At 45.2% G+C, this 19,970-nt stretch overlaps 1 protein-coding gene across 1 annotated transcript in view; it reads right to left on the bottom strand.

Annotated features, from left to right (window-relative positions):
- LOC137892557 (neurocan core protein-like) overlaps window positions 1-15,690 on the bottom strand; it is a 34,744-nt gene extending 19,054 nt beyond the window's left edge. Inside the window, exons 1-4 of the mRNA XM_068737802.1 lie at window positions 15,261-15,690; window positions 4,871-4,950; window positions 1,303-1,506; window positions 96-278 (exon numbers count right to left, since the gene is read on the bottom strand). Coding sequence (XP_068593903.1) covers window positions 96-278; window positions 1,303-1,506; window positions 4,871-4,943 — 460 coding nt within the window. The 5' untranslated portion in view covers window positions 4,944-4,950; window positions 15,261-15,690. The remainder of the gene's footprint in view (window positions 1-95; window positions 279-1,302; window positions 1,507-4,870; window positions 4,951-15,260) is intronic.
- Window positions 15,691-19,970: the final 4,280 nt, after the last annotated feature.

Here is a 19,970-nt window from a genome sequence, read left to right as displayed (position 1 = left end):
CAGCGTTCCTTCTTTGAGCTTAAATGTGTCCTTCAAGGGAGGTTGTGGCACTGAACCCTTCCTCACATCACAGTGAACAAGGCTGCTGCACTTACCGGAGACCACCAGGGGCACCGCGTCTCGCTCATATTCGTTACCCAGGACAACCTGACAGCGGTAAGTGCCCGAGTCGTTGGTGCGGAGGCTGGAGATCTCCATGGTAGCATTCAGAGGGTTGGCAGCGTATCCTGGCAGCATGACGCGGCCGCTGAAAGCCTTATTCACCTTGATGACATCACCTTTGGCAGAGAAAGGAGAGGGTTCCTTCATTATACTTGTCTATTGGCATCCTGCAGATTTGAGCGATAAAGCATAAACTCATAAGGGGCCTGAGATTCATAGATGGAGGTAGAGATAAAGGAATCCTCTCAGGCGGCCTCGGTGTTAGTGATCGGTCCCGTGTGAACACACACTCGTCTGCCAAAACACGTTTTAGGTCATTTCCCACAAAACAACTTTTGTACTTTTTTGTTTTTTGTCTTTGCTTTTCCCACTGGTTGGAAGAGGGCGGGGCTCATTTGGAACGATGTGACGTCACATGCCTTTGTGGACCAATCAAAATTCAACACTTGAATCAAACTCTGACAGTCGTTTGCTTCACTTTCAGACCAAAATGAAAAGTGATCAAACACCCACAGTCCTGACAGAGCAGGGCAGTGATTGTGAATTAAACCTTTATTTTTTACCTTTAAGAGTTTCTTTGTTTGTCATGAACATTCGGCGTTGTAGAGGAAAGAATTTAAAACTTCATCTACAATTTGATTTAGTTTGTGTGGCTCCGGTTAAACTATTTAGAGCCTTTTCACTGAAAACAGCTGCCTTCTACATTTGAACACCCGGTTGATTAGCGGTGAGACTGAACCAAAACACTAAATTTGCTGGTCGTAAAACCAAAACAATGACCTGAAAGACACCAACGACTTTCAAAAGGGCCTAATATAGGTGACTTCAATCTGTGCCGAGCAATGACTTTGCAGAATCCTTCCACCTTGGGAGGTTCGGAGTGGAAAACCTCTACTGCGAGGATTTATCTTGTTTTAATTCCAGGAGCTTCTTTTGTTTCACCGGTGAGGCCTTCAGATGAATTCATTGAATACATGCTGAGGAGAGCTGCAGAGTCAGTACACAGACATCTAACTATGACACGTTACTATTAATATGGACATACTGAGCAGCCTTTAAGTGCACTTTCTAAGCATTCTAAGAAATGTTATGCGAGCGATCCATCAACAGCTGCACTACATCGCCGTGTCTCTTTCTTACCTTTGGCAGAGAGCACAGTCTGCTCCAGAGGAGCGCCCTCTCCCTTTGCTGGTGCCCTGATGCGAGTCCACAGCAGGTGGGAAGGCTGGCCGGAGGAGCCGGTCTGGAGGGTGAAGACACAGGGGAGGACGGCGCTGCCCGCCAGCGTCTGTTGTACGGTGGGATGCGTGATCCTACGCATGTTCACTACGGAGGAGGCTACAGCTACAGAGGACAAACAACAGAGCAGGACATCATTACATCAAGTAAATATGTCGGAGGGTGTTTTGCATACAAGGGAAGATGAACAATATACTGCATATACTTTTTTACAGATATGAATGAGGCTGGTGTTTGATTAGAGGGTAAATGACATACAGTATTCTACACAAAGAAAGTGCATGCTGTTCTGGAGCTTCTAACAGAGGTGCCTGCTACAGTAACAAGACCTCAGGGGTTCATTAGCAAGTTCACACTCATGTTTCCACACAAGAACAGGACCTGGTTTCATCATTCCAGCAAAGGAACACGACCTATTATAAGGATCCCAGCCCCTCACAGACAATTACACACACATAGACGAGAGTGTAAAGACACACAAGTGACGACGGTGTTACGACTTACTCCCCTCTGACCTCTGACCCTCACAGAATCCACTCCACCGTCACTCACTCTAGTTCATTTAAAGTCATTTCATGCAAAGGGAAGCGTCAACGTACAGTCAACCTCGCGGTGTGAGGCAATTTCTCGGCAACGCAGATTGATATCAGCAACTCGCTCTGTCTGGTTGCCATGACGCGCAGGTTCAACGTAACCATGACAACAGGATCACCTGTACAGACGTTGTCTGCCGGCAAACCAAATCCTGCACCTGACCGTCACACACCGAGCAAGATTATGTTCTATTATATATTGTAGTTCATACAATCTTTGACAAATGTCCCCTTAAATGATTAAAGCATCTATCTGTCTATCTCAAAGGTAGACATTGTAATTTTCTTAAACATAATAAAGATCTTTTCTATAAAGTAATTTCCTCAAAATGTCATTTTAAGGAAAACCGAGTTATTGCCATGACAACTGCTCAGCCTCTATCCGTTTCCATGAAGATTGTGAGATGCAGTGGAAACAGCTGGAACAAAGGACCTGGAATTAAAACCTATTTGTTCTTCATCTATTAAAAAGAAAAAGCGAATCATTTATACTTGATAGTGAGTTAGTTCATGCTGTCGTACTGAGCTGGATGACCGTCTGTGGCACATCAGAAGACATAATTACAAAGCTTTAATAAGGGTTTTCACTATTGCTTCCTTTTGTGGTCATTCAAATCCTCGCCGTTAGTCAAATGCACCAATGTGTAGAAAACTAATATGAGCGTAACAAGAGGTGCAGAGCAACGAAACAAAAATAAATGCCTTGTTTGGAATATTGCACATGGTGGAATTAAACCCCCAAAAGATATTTGCATCTGCATTTAGATTGGACTGCTTTCACACGCTGAACCCCCTGAGAGCATCGCTCTGTGCTGAAGAACGCCTCCGCCCCCCCCGCCCCCCCCAAATCAGATGTAATCTCAGAATCACAAATACCAGAGAAGAGCAAGAGAGCCAGAACAAGACAGGGAGCAGGAATGAGAGAGGGATGGGGGGAAGAGAGTAAATAAGAGGGAAAATCAACGATGAAGATGGAGGATAAGAAGGAGGCTGAGAAACCGAATGGAGCAGATTGAGAGACTTTGGATGACGAGTATGCGCTGTAGCATGGTGGTGACAGATGGGACAAAAGAAATACAACCTAAAAGGAGGACGAGAGATCTGGAAGTGACATGAAAGGACACTCTCCATCATTAGCAGATGCCTTCTCTTATTGCTGCGAGTCCTCCTCTAGAGTCCAGTGAGCTGTCCAATAAGGACAAACTGCAAGGAGGCTCTCAAGGCCAGCCACAGTGTGATGAGCTGAATGGACTGTGCTGGCTCAATACATTTGATGACAAACATATAATAAGGACATGCTAACTAATGCTAGGTCTATATTTAAAATGACGGGCATGAATGTAGGAAAGAGTGACTGAAACGGTCTTCTAACGCTCCTTTTCTGGAGCTTTTAATTGCGTCTCACAGACTTCCTTTGCGTGTTTTGAAAAGCACAGAAAAAAACTAATATTTCTTTCTTGTGTAAAGTAATCAATATTGTTCCATTTATAGTTTAATTTTTGCCGTGCAGACATGAGAGAGCTATCAATGACCTGATCTAACTCGCAAGAAAGCACATACATGTTTGTTTGTTTGTCCCAAAATGTGGACCAATTCAGAGGAAATGCGTACATCAGATTGATGACATGATCCCCATCAGGAGGCTCCTCCAACTGCAGAACATGTAGCCGCACGCAACTGGTGCTCTGTATCTCTTGCGGCTTTTTTGTATCCCACAACCTCTGTTGCTGATAACTCATTCAGGTGATTCTTATCAACCCATGGAGTCAGGAAACATCAGGCGACATCAGGTGTATTTACCAGATCCTCTCTAGCGATGGGCATCTGCCTCAGAGTGGTGACGCCATCAAGAGATGCCAAGGTCAACGCTCGATTAAATCCAAAACAAACCCGCTTTAAACTCCACTTGTTCTTGTTAGCGGGCTGAACATGTTGTGAACTACTCGTTACAGAGCAGATGGATATGCAGTATTCATCATTAACCTGGTGCATTGCTTGCCAGCTGTCCATCATCACAGCTCATACAGTAAACTCTGTTATCCAGATGTCCCAGTTTGCTGTATTGTGGTGCTTTGTCGACTGCTCCAGGGCAACTTTGAGGGTGATGAACTTGAAAATGACTTATTCAAAAGTGAAATAATATGAATGTTTTAACAGCTTCTACAACTTAAGGATGGTGTCTAGTACTTGTATCTGGGAGTAGTAGCAGGTTTTTAGTAGTACTTGGATTCTTTTGTTTACTTTTGCAGCAACAACATGATTGAATGGAGTAATAACTTTCTGCAGCCAGAGCATAATGACCATTAAGGTATTGTTGTTTTTTTTTTTGTTTCAGTTTTGGAAATAAGTGATGCAGCTTCTTCTTGTAATGAAAATCCAGACTGAGCAGCTATCATGCATGCCAATTGCAGGAAAAGTAATTAAGGACAGGAACTTATCTTTACCGCGGGCAGCCAGCAGACTGCACAGGGCCTCAAACCTGCGGCTCCGAGATGTTTTGTCTTTTTGTTCCATAATTGGGGAATTTTATGCATAGTTGTAATGGAACAGATGGTCGACTAAACTTGCAGAAATGGGCTTGGAGGTGTTCCAGCTCAGTCCCACCGAGCATGTCTGAAAACATCCTCAGCATGTCAGCTCTTACTTACGACGCTCAAATTAGTGCAGACCTGTCTCGTGGATTCATGTCTATGGAAAATGAATGTGGGAACTGATGGTTTTTTTCCCATATTTTGGTCCAGCTGCTCCTTCCCTCTTTCTTTTTTACTCGTGTGCCAACATTAATTTGTCAAATGTTTTTCCTTCAGATCATAAACTGATGGTTCATTTCTGTATGATGATCCAACGATTTAGGAAGGAGGAGGAAGACGACTTACCCGAGCCTGAATAGAGCAGCAGCATCAGGGCGAAGAGGATCTGCTGCCCCGCTGCACACAGACTGAGGGCCATGCTGGACCTGCAGAGAGAGAGAGAGAGAGAGAGAGAGAGAGAGAGAGAGAGAGAGAGAGAGAGACAGGTTAGACATGTAAAGGTTCATGTACTGCAAATATGTGATTATCTTTCAGTTCAGCTGCAGCTATTTGAGTTTCTCCCTCTTGCCTAATGTAAGCATATTATCACCAAAAAGCATTTCTTCATCCATAGTCATACAATAAGATAATTCATCTGTGTCCAGTGCTGTGTGTGTGTGTGTGTGTGTGTGTGTGTGTGTGTGTGTGTGTGTGTGTGTGTGCGTGTGTGTGTGTGTGTGTGAGAGAGAGAGAAATTGTACAGTGCTTTGGATAAAAGTGTGATATAACTGCAGTCCATTTGCAGATGAAGAGCAGCTTGTCGGGAAAAAAATGCTCCCCAGCTTGGTTTACAAAAACCTTTTCAAAACTAATTAGACCACCTTCTTACTGCGCACTCCCTTCTTCTAACGCACACACACACACACACACACACACACACACACACACACACACACACACACACACGCCACTCATGTCTGTCCTGCTATGGAAGACGTTTACAGGCGGTAAAGCAGCAGCGTGAATTCCTACCTACACACAAAGGAATGCTGACCTTCACAAGGTGTTTGAATGAGCAGATCACTTTATTTAGTTTTCGTCTTCTCCGTTGTGGGTCCTTGCACCGTGGCCACACCTATGAAATAAAACACCCCCCGACATGGCCTTGAACACTGAAGCCTTGAAAAGCCAATCTCAGGCAAATGAGGTGATTTAGTAGCGTGCACACACTGCATATGCACCGACAGGGACGGATAATGTATCATGTCCATCCTATTTATTAGCAAGAAAGAAATAAGCAATATTGCATCTTTAAGGGCACTTAGAGGCCAGTTGACTGACTTGTATTTAGTGCTTTCCATTTAGACGACGCACATATTTACATTCTTCACCCTCTCTGCCGCCGGAGCTACCACTGTCTATTCAACCGGTACGACGCTGTCATGCAGTGCTGGTCTTCTACCTGCTTAAAACGGGCCATCAGACGCCGTTAAGTTTGATCTCAGAGTGACACGTCAAATGCACAATCATGACTCTTAAGAGAACCGCTCTTGAAGTAAAAAGATGGATTAAGTTTGAGCACACCACAGTGGAAAGAAGAAAAAAAAAGTGATTGTGGTGCATTCCTTCTGCACAGCACAGAGGAAATCCTGCCACACATCAGAAATGAGCTGTTGACACTGCCAGAGGATTTTGGCTCGAGGCCCGAAGCTTCTCAGCTCAATGGAGAGACGCCGGAGACGGAGCTTTATTGCCCCGCACTGGTATGAAATGAAGAAGAGAGTTTGTTGTTTGAGGAAAACAAGCTTTGTTTGATAATGCTGATTAAGGGGAGTGAAGCAAACGCAGATAAATCAAAATGATGCATTTGCAAAAAAATTGGTTCTTTATACCTTCCTGACTACAACAGAGGCTCGCAATAGATGAAGAATTTTAAGTAGCCGGAGCAGAAATTAATCCGACATGTTTTGGACCGTCTAGATTTAAGCATTAATTTATCCTGGAAAGCAAAAGACCTCTTTGCATTCACCAAGGTAACAGCAGCTCCTGTCACCAGCATCCCTGATGCTCAGAGAGAAGATTATGCAACACCAGCTCAGCCCCTTATAAATTACAGGAATAATGGTCGCTCTCTTCTCTGACCATGTGAATGCTCAGTAAAACCTTCAACCGTATAAAACTGGAGCGTGTGAGGCAAAGCGAAACATTCCTCTCAGATAAGTAAAGCGCTCCGCGACGCCCGCCAAACCATACTGCCATTAAGCAACGATTTGTTGAGGGATTTTTTTTTTTTTAATGGTGGGCAATCAAGTTGGTGTCTGGACTCTTGGAAAAAGGGGGGGAGGTGGGATATTCTGGTGCGGGTGGGACCCCACTGTGCCACACACTTTGAGGCGTCCCATCTCTGAAGGTGGGTTAGGACCTTGTGATGGGCTGTGACAGATTGGGGTTGAGCTGTTGGACTCTCTGCATGTTGAAGGCCCGAACCATTGGTGGAGCTAGCTGGGTGGGTGACAAAAGATTTCTAAAGGCTTGGAGAGGGTCACGACACCGAGGAGGTTGCCCAGTCTTGTGAGAGAGAGAGAGAGAGAGACAGCGTTAGAGGCTGTTGTATTGGAGGGCCAGGGACTGGCAGGGGCCCAGCAGCCACCATCCACAGCAACAGAATACAGAGTTCAGCCTATGGACATCTCTATGGATGCTATACAACATACGACGCTGTGTGCTCTATAGACAGCCGCCTTTCAAAGTTTTACCAGGAGGGATTTACGACATACAGTGCACTGGCCAGCCAATCACACCGGCCGCATACTAACCAGCACCACCTTTTGTTGAGGAGGAGACATCAGATGTCGCGAACGCCTCCCTCTAAAAAGCCACTCTTCACTTTCACAGGCACAGCTGTGTCTTGAGGAGAAAAGAGCCAGAAGTCTCTAAAATGCTTCAGTGAACTTCAATGCGGACGTCCATCCGACACATTTTCACGACGCCGTCTGAATGGGTTGCGTTCTGGGCTCATTGTAAGAGACGACGAGCGGAGTGACAGAGATCCGAAGAGAGCTAACAGACGAGGCCGGCGGTCCCGCATTAGGGCTCAGCGCTAAGCTGTCAATCTGTCGAAGCAGGAGACCAACTGGCCTCGCGTTCGTCGTGACGCAGGCAAGACGGGCCGCTCGACCCAAATCTCCGTTGGTTCTGCAGCTGGTGGGAAAATAGCTTCAAGAAAGAAAAAAAACATGAAAAGTGTGGAACACGTCACGTCAGCTGATAAATCGTGTTTGTAAGCACAGCATCGTTCTTACAATGCCTCCATCATGCTACATTAAAGTGTGTGTGTGTGTGTGTGTGTGTGTGTGTGTGTGTGTTTACAGACTACAAAGGTTTACTTAATCAGGCCATGTTGACTCATCACACACACACACACACACACACACACACACACACACACACACACACACAAACAACACTGTAATTGTACATCTACTGTGAAGCCCCACATCAAACTAGAGCCAATCCACACAGGTCACTGAAACACAAACATGACGCTTCACACATTACACAGCGCACACTGACAGCTGGTATCTCTGTTGAAGTCAAGAGAACAAATAAACCGAATGTACTATAGTCTGTGAATTGACCCACATTATGCAGTTTGCAAAGAGGCAGATTTCCAAATCCTTTTGGGAAACAATGAGTGCTGGACTTCAGACTTCAGTACCTCTCCCTCTTAACAGGCGAGGTGATTTTATAAGCTAACTTTATAGCTGGCTAGCTGATCAACACTAACTCCTTGAGTTCTCCTTCAGACTTTGTAATGTTTCCAGTAGGAACTCAACAGGAAGGGTCCTATATATCTGACAGCTACAGTAACGACACACTGTTCTACTGAATGGAGTCATTTAGCCTGAGAAAGCTACTTGTTCCTAGAAAGTCAGCATTCAAATGTGATATAGAAATGACTCTGTTTTCGATGCTTACCTTAGAAAACATAGCAGCGCTAGGTTTTATTGTTTATTTCCAAACAATATTTGTCCCTTAGGCAAAGAGGATTTGAAGATGAGGACGAACCAGCAAGTTTGAGAAATGTTGCTGGAGTTTAAATGTCAGCCTTGACGCTGACGTAGCAGGATGTAGCAGCTGTGTCAATCTAGAGCTGACCTTTTCCTGGAATGACTTGTGACCCCACAAAAGAATGTGATGTGCTAATAGCTTTAAATGCAGCTAGCTTTGGAAGTAACTCTTCCTACTCAACTACTTTAAGAAGTAAATAAGTAAAACTCTTGGGCTCCTGTTTATATGCTATATATATATATATATATATTTATTTTTATATTAAATAAACCAATAATGATGTTCTTGTTCTCTACCCAACAGAACTTCAGACGTGCCCTTTTCCCTCCCTTGGGGAAATGAACTTCAGACAGGAACAATCCAAGAGTTTCTTTTGTAAGAAGCAGCAGAATTAGTGTCTAAAAATATAAGGCATGCTCGCTGAAGAGGAGAGGCTGAAGACTACGTCTGTAGACTTCAGGATGGAAGCAGAGTTCTACAGTAAGGAGTCAAACTGTCAGTCTTGAATCCCCCTCCTGGGACCCGACAGGAGAAGGTGATTTCTCTCCTTCCCTTTTTCTTTAATCATGTCTCACAAAACTATTACCTCCAGAGAGCGACGGAGTGTACGGCAGAATAACAGCTCTGGATGAGTGACAGACAAAGTGGTGAGCTGGGAGAGGAAGCAGACGAAGGAGGAGGAATGAAGGGAAGGTCATTTTATCACCGTCGTGACAACACTCCGCTGCCATGATGAAAGCTCCTCAGAGGAGCTCCGTGAAGCTCCGCGACTCTCCTTGATTGGCTGTTTGTCAAAATGTCGCATTTTGAACAGATTTGTGGCCCAAATTTTCAACTTCTGTGCGCAAACACAGACGCAATTTTCTCTAACTAATAGTGAAGACAGAAGCAGGTAGTATGGTGCAGTGGAGATTTGTTACCAAATGTTAAACTAAAGGAACTTTCTAAGAAGAGAGCTGAGCTGAATCAGGTATTCACTTCCTGCTCCCTTCGTGCATTGTGCACACTCTCCCTCACACTCTCACACTCATTCAGACAGCCATTGTGTTTCGGTGAGCCTGTGTGGTGACCGATCACATTCAAAGCGACTAATGACTCATGCGGCTCTGGCCCTGGCTTCGGTTGGAGAGAGAGAGGACTCTGGAAAGCTGGTCTCTCTCCGATTCAAAGATTACACACTCCTTCCTCTCACACTGACGCCATTGATCTTACTGGGCATGGAGACAGAGGTTATTGAAACCAGCTGGCTCTGGACGGGCCGGGTTAGGATTTCAGAGAGGAGGACGTTTGGATTGCTCTAAACAGACAAGTCGGGTGAAAAAGAGACTTGTTGTAACTAGGTAGTTACACGTGTTCTGTTCTTTTCATTAATTATTCAGTGTGGAACAGCAAACCAAAAGGAGATATACCGATGTGATGTTTAATGCATGTATCACCAATTTGTGCATTCATGCGAGAGATTGACAGCTCTTATAACATCCATCTGTTACCGAGATTCCTGCAGAGCTGTTCAGCTGCTGTGGAACGACACTCAGCAGACCTGCAGCAGATGATCTCAGAAATGCTCTTTTTCCTCTCGCCGCCTTTTCATTCTCACTCTCTTTCTGGCACACGTGTGTGTTTTCGTTGTGTGTGTGTGTGTGTGTGTGTGTGTGTGTGCGTGTACAAAAGGTAGCGCGTCAGACAGAAAAATCAATTGAAGTGAATTTGATTAGAATATGAGGGAGCCACACTATTTATAAGTGTGCACATAAATATTTGAGAAGCATTGTAACAGCTTTTCAGAGGAAATAGAAAGTGGGGAGCGCCAGACAGCGACCTCGGTCAAATCAATCATCGCTCTTTTCTGTAATGCATCAAAAAGGATCAAATCACGCCGACGTGTTGTGTTAGCGCTGAACCTTTTGCTGGAGGAGGAAATAAATCGTAAATTGTACAGAATTTGTCCTTGTGATGTTATTCCCTGGTGGGCCGTTCCTGCCAGGAAAACTGATGAAAAGTAAACCTTGAAATATAAAACCTACGTATTACTTACGTATTATATACACATTTTGACACTGTCCAATCATTTGTATTATTGTGTGATTATTACTTAAAACTCTGTTGACTCATTAGATGTGTGTCTAATGATGTATGTCATTTTTCTTTTCCTGGTGGAAATTGGCCTCCATATATACTTTTTCATGTGCTTTTAAAGTCACTAATCATGCAGTGTTTTATGAAAAGCAATATGCACAGGAATGTACATGGAAGCATGAACTAAATATTGTCAACAAAATGTCTTTTAAACCTACATTTTGGGAGATTTGGGCCACTTTGGGGATGAGATCTGGCTTTTTAGCCGCTAAATACTCGACTATATTCACCAGCTAGTCGCTAACTTTGTCTGTCTTTGTTATCGATAACTAACCAAATACAAAACTGTTAATGATATTCAAAAATATTCAAAAGGGCTAACGTTAGCCAACTCTCTCGATAATGTGTCCTGTTCTTGTGCCTTTATTCTTGGGCCTTTATTAAACCTTTATACTTGTTACTTCGGTCGTCAATGAGCTAAATCAGCGTTTGCTCTTTGTTTATCTAGTGTTAATCAGCAGTCTCTCAGTTGAGACGTCCTACATTTATTTGGAGACAAAAGAACAACGATGAGAAAGAAGCAGACACGTCGCTGCAGTGTTGTCAATACTAGCTAACGATATAGGCTAGCTGACTAGCATGAATGGAAGTCGCAGAGGCAGACCCAGTGATGATAATCTGGTTATGTATCGTGATGCAGCTATCTTGACTTGAGCTGTATGCAGCTGTTGGACAGAGTCATGATCTGTTTAGAGACCAACACAAACACAAACGTTTAGTCACCATCACACAACGTGTTGTGGTTTTACTTTGTGAATGCATTTGTCAGTCAAAGGGGAAACAGCACCGATACTTTGGGTTACAGCGGGCCTTGCCATGCCCGCCCCCATTCACTTTAATAGAACCGGCACCACAGTCTGACACCAATGAAAATCAGAACGCCGTCGATGACTTCATGACCCCTCCTTCTTTTATAGGTTCCTTGGCGCCTGCCAGGAACAATGCTGATGAGAATTCACCAAAATAGTAAACAATGAGCTAAAAGATGCTAAAATGCTCCGCAGAAGGGAACTGCAGCGGGGAATACAGAATAATAATAAAATAATAATAATAAAAGCAGCTGAAGTTCCCATGTATGGTAGGTCAAATGTTTGTAAATAGCAATATTGAAGGGGAAAATGATTTTAGGGTCAGACGACAAATACATTTCGTCTGGTCGTAAGCAGCCTCTACACCAGCTGTGTTATAAACACACCGGAGGTCAAAGGTGAAGGTTCTGAGGTCATCTCTTGTTAGCAAAGTCAATAAAGGATCAGGTGCTTGAGACGCAGCTATTAACTTGAGTATATTAGTCTGTGACTCCACACACACACACACACACACACACACACACACAGAGGATACTGAGAGCTTCCATAAACAGGCCACCACAGCACAACCACATGTCCATCCACTGGGGAAGGTAGCAGAGAAATGATATGGAAAAATAGACAAAGAATAAAAAAAGCCCTCATCTTTAATGATGTGCTGAACGTCAACTTGGTGAGAAAAGACTAAAAGCAGAGAGCTCTGTCCTTCAAGTATTTATAACCAACGCCAAGACACACAGAGGCACAAGCCATCAACTCAGTCTCACAACGGCACAACAAGGAAGAAGTGTTGATACATGTTCCATCAGTGAGACTTTAGCAACAGAAATCCTAACTGCGCTGACTACTAACTACCTCTGTGAAAGTGACTAATCATTCCAATCGTCTGCGCTGCAGAGGCAGATCAAAATGTTGGTCCTGCCTTAAAGAGCTTCTTCTCAGCCAACTGCAAAGCCAAACATTTGTCTTCCACCAGCCAGTACCTTAGAGGAGAGCCTCTGGCCAGAGACAAAGAGAGGGACCTCTCTCTTTGTGTGGCTGAGCTGTTCAGCTGTGGTCTCATCTACGCTTGTAATGATTGGCCTGGTGGGCTGCTTTAGTCCCTCCCAGGCTAAAGACAACTTGATTGATGGATTGGTTTGTCCAATCCCTTTTGGGTCTTGGAGGCTGGGGACTCATTCTGGTTTCAATAGGCCTATTCCAGGGAGAGAGGGAGACATTACGTTTCCATCCAGCGGCTCAAAAACACAACTATTCACTGCTCTTTTTCTATTTAACTAATGTTTGCGGTTGGACCATTGGGCGCTGAGATTTGGGAGCTGTCCAGTGCTGAAAACATTGACGGTTTTAGCTCCAGTCACTGTGGGGACATTGTTAGTCTAAAGTCTGTTCCCCTTCTGGCTATAAATGAACCTTAAAGTTCAAAGAGATCATAAACTTCCCACTTCAATTCTCAGCTTAATGTGCTGTTTGTGAATTACTGCTCTGACGGACTGCAACAAAGAAGTCTCAAATATTTGCTGCATTGTGCATCAGAGCACATCACATGTTCATCCAAACAAAGCCAACACATTTCCAGAGCAGCATAACCGTAAAGAGACACGCCTGAGGCTGACTCAGATGTGAAGCTTATTTTTGATTGTCACTATAAGCGAGCGCTTGCCATGATTTGCATTTTTATGGCGCTATTCTGTTAGCGATTAGCACTGTATTAGAGGGGGATGGACCCCATAATCACTTGAGTGACAGACTGGCGTGAGCACTTTCATACCATAGAAGAGCATCAAGCCTCGACTGAGAACTGACTGTAGCTTCTACTGAAAATACACCATCAGCAAGATCACTTAAACTCCTTTATTTCATTTTTTTTTTTTGACAAATTACAGCACTTTAGGGCTGGAAGTAACTATTTCCATGACCAGACCAATTCATCTGCAGATTATGTTCTCAACCATTCATAAGATGTCAAAAAAAAAAAAAATGAAAGCCTAAGGTGACGTCTCAAACTTTTGTTGGACCAACGGCCCGAAGCAAAGACATTCAATTCAAAATGATAGAAAAGCGGCAAATCATAACTTTTGAGAAGCTGCAGGCAGAAACTTGGGAATGCGTTGCATATCGGCTGATCACTTCACTCGGTGTCTCATCTATCTGAAAGCATCTAGCGTTCCAGCGATCCAAAGCGTCTCCTGGAACCGCAGCCGTCTCAGAGCCAGACGTGATAAACAACACTGAGGCTGATGGAGTGCAAAGCGTGCAGCAACAGACCAACGGAGCTCCTACTCTATTTTAGTCAGACCTTTTTTTCTTCTTCCCCACAACACCGCTCTCTCTGATCCCTGCGCTCGTATATGAGTGCAGTCGTCTACATGGACACGTCTCTGCTGTATGTGTGTTGGGGCTCATGGATGCCCTTTTCAAAGAGGCTACACACTCGCACACGTCCGGACAGAATGAAAAATGCATGCTGTAAACTTTCAGCTGGGTCTCTGAGCCTCATTCCTCACTATTCTCATCTCACAGGCACTACTGCTCTGCTATCTCTTACACACACACACACACACACACACACACACACACACACACACACACACACACACACACACACACACACACGCCGTTCACTTCAGGCTCGTCTGTAGCTCGGTGTTGCCTGGTTAACCACGTCCTTCTTTGAGGCATCGGCACACAGCTGGTGGTGGACACACTAACAGGGCCGAGGAAGAAAAGACTTGCACTTAGTGAATAGACACAGAATGGGCTTTATTGGGCTGCAGGGGCGCTCATATTCTCAGACAGTACAGCCCATTTGTCAAGGTGACCCAAACTGTTCTCCTTCACTGTGACTTGTACATGCCAGTGTCTGTTTACAGAGAAAGCATCGCTACAAGACTTAAACAAATCCATTCAGCTGCTTGGCTCCAGGCAATCACTCATTTCACTATAATGTGGTGCCTTTTTTTTATCATTGTGTATTTCCAGAGTTAGTTTACAAAGCTAAGATACTTCAATGCACAGATGAAACCCCTGGGATCACTGATAATCCAGGATCTTTGATGCTATGCCCAGGTGCAGATCAGATTTTGGCATATGTTCAGCACATGTTCACCAAATGACTCTGATTTACATAATATATTTCACAAACACCTGTTCAAGAGTTCAGATCTCAGCAGAAGGCACTCTCCCTTCTGATTCCTTTTGATTTTGACGTCTGTAAAAGGAAGATTTACAAAGATGCACGGAGCCAAAGTTCTCATGAAGACAGGACATCTCCTTAGCGTTAGGACCCACGATTACTTGGTGAGTTGATGATTTATGCATGCCCCTGCATGGGTAGTAAATATAGACCAATATGAAAAGCTCTGACCTGTAAATAATTAAAGATATCCCATACGGGTGCGATTTGTGTGCGTCTAAAGGTTGAGGCTGTGATTGCGCGAGAGGAAAGGCGTTTATTAGTACACAAGGATAACCTATAGCATATGCATAATTGAATATTGCATGATTGAGCAATGTGAAAAAAGAACTTCACAATTTTCAGAAATTGCAACCTCAGTTTTTTAAAGTGCCTTTTTTATATTTAAACCAAGACATGAAACCACTTTGAATCCTCTTCCAGCAGCGGAGCGGTCTCAGGCGCCTCCTGCCACCCGGTGACTTGAGATATCACACACTGACCAAATGACTGATTTCATAAAGCGTGCATGCGAAGCGCATTATATCCACGCGTTCAGTCCTACCTTTTCTGTCAAAAACGAAGACGCGTCTCAGTGGCGCAATCCTCAGGAATGTGAGCTTTGCGCCTCCGTGCAGGTGCTCCCCAAAAGCTCCCACAGGGCGAGGAGACGGACGAGCGACGGAACGAGGCTGAAAACAGCACTTTGCAGAGGCAGGAGAAACCGGCGTGAGTGTGTGCACGAGCTCGAGACGTCTTGGACTTGTCACTCCTCCGTCGCCAACGGTATCCTCTCCTCTCCTCTCCTCTCCTCGCTGAGCTGAGCTGCAGCCTATGCGCCGTTCATCCGCACGCGCTGAAATCTGCCAGATCGGAATAGATGCGCGCGGACACACACACACACACACACACACACACACACATACACACACACAGCAAGGTGCTGCCTCCGACCCCCTCCTCGTCAGCAGCAACGATGAGGGAGAGAAGCAAGATCAGTTTGAACAAAGAGGCAAAGCAGTGACAGGCAGACGGCCCCAGCGCCCCCATTCATAGAGGGGGGGGGCACAGGGTGGGTGGGAGAGGAGGGGGGGTGTAAGAGAGCGAGAGGAGGGGAGGTGTACTTTATGACCGTAATCCGATCCCTACATAAACCTCAATGGGTGATCCAGTGTCTGATTTAAATTGAAATGTACCCATGAGCTTACAGTCTGACCTAAAGCCCCTGATATCCTCACATCCTCTGTTTCTACACGTACCTTTGATGAGTCAACTCAACTGACATCAGGCCTTCTGTTCTATTGAAGTAAAATAAAAAGAATCAGACACTATCTAACCAATTAGTGCAGGACTAAGGTGTTGGCCGATGCCGAGCAGAATTCAGTGGTAAACAGAGACGCGTCTCACTACAGCCAAACATCTCAGCACCGCAGCAAGGTCAATACTCCAGTCGCTCTTCATTAGCACATTATAAAAGGCTCGTTCGCTGCTGTAGTGGCAGCTTTGACCGAGGCCATCTGACCGCAGGCTCAGCTCCTCCACCAACATCCATCGATGAAGAAGTGAGCAGAAGAGCATCAGACTCGTGCTGCGGGTCTGTGGCCGGATGCTCAACATGCATTTCCCTTGAGCAATGGAGGCAGCAGTTGGTTCGGTGCATTGATCCAGCAGGTAATCGTGGGAATCAATGACTCAAACCTTTGAGAACAATTCCTCTTTTCACGTAAGTGTATAGGAGGTCTTTTAGAACAAAGGTCACATGTTTCCTTTAAAGTCAGAGAATTCAGCTTGTTCGCTTTTTTAAAATACGTCAGAGTTCTTCTTCTGGAATTCGGCCAAGTGATGCAGCGTTGGTTTTTCAACATTCATTTGATCCTCAGTTTACCTGTGGGTCAGAGGTTCAAATACTAGATTCATAAATCACATGTAGCAAGGGCGATAAGGAGAGAATGAGGAAACAAGAACAACCACACTACACAAACTACAGGAATCACCATCTGACACGAGACAAGCATGTTGTTTGAATGGACTAAATGAAATACATCAGACATAATCAAAGAGGCAGGGCCGACTACACTGATGAATTCTAGCGCTGGCTCCGTCGGCTGCAACGCAACAACCCTCACAGCAAATACGGTGCGATCCACATTGTGTCACGGCGCTTGTACTCTCGTGCTTAAGGTGAAGGAGCCTCACGGTGAGTGCTTAGCCTCCCAACAATGAGGACACTGAAAGAAAGGGGAACACGAAAAGAATCAAAAAGAAACCCAGCTGGTCTGACAATGGTTCACTGGAAGAAAAGAAACAAAGAAGCAAAACAAATAAGACAACCGGTTGGCTTGACAATACAGGCAGAAGAATAAGAGCAGCAGGTGAGCTTTGAAAAAGGGAACGCTGTGCTCACGAGAGCTCACCATGACGCACAGTGAAATGATACGCTCCCCACCTCTCCTAGCAACACATGGGCTCACCCAAACAGGTAGGCAGGACAACAACGGAGGCCCAACACACAACACGTTCAGAGAACATCTCAGATCAAAGCTGGAGGACAGTCGACTCAGTGTGCAGAGGGATTTAACGACGTACCTGTAACACCAAACACCACCAGCCGAGACAGAGCACTAGAGAGTGAACAAAGACCAACAGGTGCCTTACACAATCTGGCCATGATTACGGGGATTGTTTGGGTGATGAGCCAGGCCTGGGGCTGCGTTCACCAACACTACACATGATTCATAATCACTTGCGCTAGGGGAGCGTTCCTCACCACACACCAGACGTTTAGAACACTTCCGTTTTTACGGCGCGGCCATAAACCCGGGGTTGTTTTGTTCAGGTCGGACTCCCTGGAGCAGCGCCTTGAAGCTTCTTCTTTTTACAGTAAAACGTTTAATTCTTCTTGCATCTCCTCCTGGTCCTCCTCCTGTTGTGTTTAGAGGGAATGAGACACCCAGTGAGAGCCGGACGAATCCCCCACTGTCCTGTTTGTGTGTCTGTGTTCCCCATCGCTCTCACAGCGCCGATGAGGGTCCAGTCAAAGACGCCTTCCCTTGAATGTGTCTGCTTGTAAAACCAACTCGCCGACTGGATCAGGAGCATCAGCGGTAGGCCTGAAAACCACCGCGGGTGTTTCTGATCCAAAGTTTTTGGTGGCCGCATATATTTCCTCCTTCTGTTTCACAAAAGTATTAACGCGCCGTTGTTTTTGGATGCCAACAAAAAAGCGAAGCCAAAAAATTAACGGTTGCAACGGGATTAGAGGCGAACTATGTTTACACAGTAAATACGATTAAATATGACTGAACTATGTTCTTCCAGACATCAAACGGCTTTGTTTAATCTCAATGTCTGCGTCTGAAATGGAGATTTTATGGGTTTTTTTGTATTTTGTGCCACAAAGAAAGACACAGACACCAGGAAAGCACGACGAGGTATTCAGATGATTGAACCAACACTTGCTTAGAAGACGTTTGGCCTCGTTGTCCTCAGCACCACACCCACCGTCCTGGAGATTTATGTGCTGACAGGAAGAAAAAGCTGTTCTGTTGACCAGAGGTGCACTTAATCATATTTGTTCTCCATTGTTAGGCCTGCAGGCTAGAACAAAGAATGACACAATGTCCATTAATCTTTGTAACATTTATGTCAGAAGACCACAAACTGTAAGAACACTACGTCAATATCAGTAATGGACTGGATCCATACTTGTTATTGGAAACTCCCATACCTCTGTGGGCTGGAGAGAGATCAGGTGGAAAGACAATCTGCCCTCAGCTCCAATTCCAGAGGCTCCATTTCTAGCTGAATTATAGAAAGTCTTTCCCCGTTCCAATAGTCAACCTGGTTGATCCAGTCGGCTCTTCGTTCCTCGGTGTTAAAACTAAGACGGTGTAAAGATGCACCGTTTGTCTTTCCTTCGTCTGAAGCGTCTCCTCTTTCTGCGTTTGTGAAAGAAACACTGCATCATATTTCAAACCCCTTCAAATGTCTCACAGCATTGCAGGCTTCAGGAAACACCATCGTCGGCACATTGTAGAGATTCACACATCCCCCAACATACAATTTCACCATTATCGCCCATCAAGCTGCTCTATGTTTGTTTGTATGAACCCACTGAGTGTTGCTCTGCTGTTCCCCTCAGCTCCCCAGAGATGTGTTAACGTCTTTCAGCTCTTCGTTTTGGTTTAACGTGTCCCAGCGTCATCGTGGGACACGACAGAAAGACACAGTTAGCTCCTAGCTGGTGAACACAGAGGAGCGTTGGAAGCTAAAGAGGCAGATGTGTTCCTCAGGAGATGGTGGAGACCAAAGCAAAGCTACGATTAGAGTAAAAAAAAAACGGGACGAGCATCCATGGTCATGCAGCAGGGAGCAACGCTCCAAATGAAATCGCTGATGTTGCAGACTTCTGAATATTAAACATATATTTTACAGCAGGAAGTGAACGTAGATATCTGAGCATGTTGGTGTTCAGCGAGATTACAGTTTTACAGCACGCTGCACATGCGCCGCTCATAGCCACTAATTCATGCACACACACACACACACACACACACACATGCACACAAGGAGGCTTGGCTCAGCCTTAATGTGAGCTGTGACTTTTAGAAATGTCAGGCGCCTCGCCAAAGAGACAAACAATGTCAATCACTCTCCAGCGAGGGAGCAGCCATCCACGCACAATGCAGAGCACACAACACACAAGGGAGGCAGGGTGAGGACGATGACGCTGACACAAACACGACTTCTGGAAAGCTGCGGTAGCTTCTTAGCGGGAGCGGCATGAGACAGCCAAGCAACACATGCTGTTTTTGGGAGGATTCAGAGAGTCTAAGGACGCCTCGTGATTCCTTCACGCTGATGGAGATGTGCGTTTAGGATCCTGTGTTTGCTCAGAATTTACGGGGCGGCCTCCTTCACGCGTTTGTTTTTTTATGGCCGTGCTGTTAATGTGAAGAGATCAAACAGGCCAGTAACCAAGCCACATAAAAAGAGAGGAAAACAGGATGCCTCCCAGTAGAGAGAGCTCTGAGCTCAACTAGATTTTATAAACTCAGCAGTTGTTCAGACTTGGTTTAGCCTCCACGCTGCGTTTAAGTCTTTGCGAGGCGAGCGGCTCCATCTGGGAGGCAGCCGAGCAGTTATGGAGGAAGTCGGGGAGACGTGGCGGCCGCCGCCGATAACCACACGGGAGACCTCCGCTGTCTAACCACAGGCCGACTAGTTGATATTTACTTTGGTCTAATTTTTATGATTCATGGAGCCATGGAGGTGT

Source organism: Cebidichthys violaceus, unplaced genomic scaffold (genome assembly GCF_023349555.1).
Source record: "Cebidichthys violaceus isolate CVI_PGR_0920_01 unplaced genomic scaffold, fCebVio1.0.p SCAF_8, whole genome shotgun sequence".
Classification (NCBI taxonomy): Eukaryota; Metazoa; Chordata; class Actinopteri; order Perciformes; family Stichaeidae; genus Cebidichthys; species Cebidichthys violaceus.
Note: the sequence above shows the minus strand (reverse complement) of the source record. Positions and strands in the feature narration are given on the sequence as shown.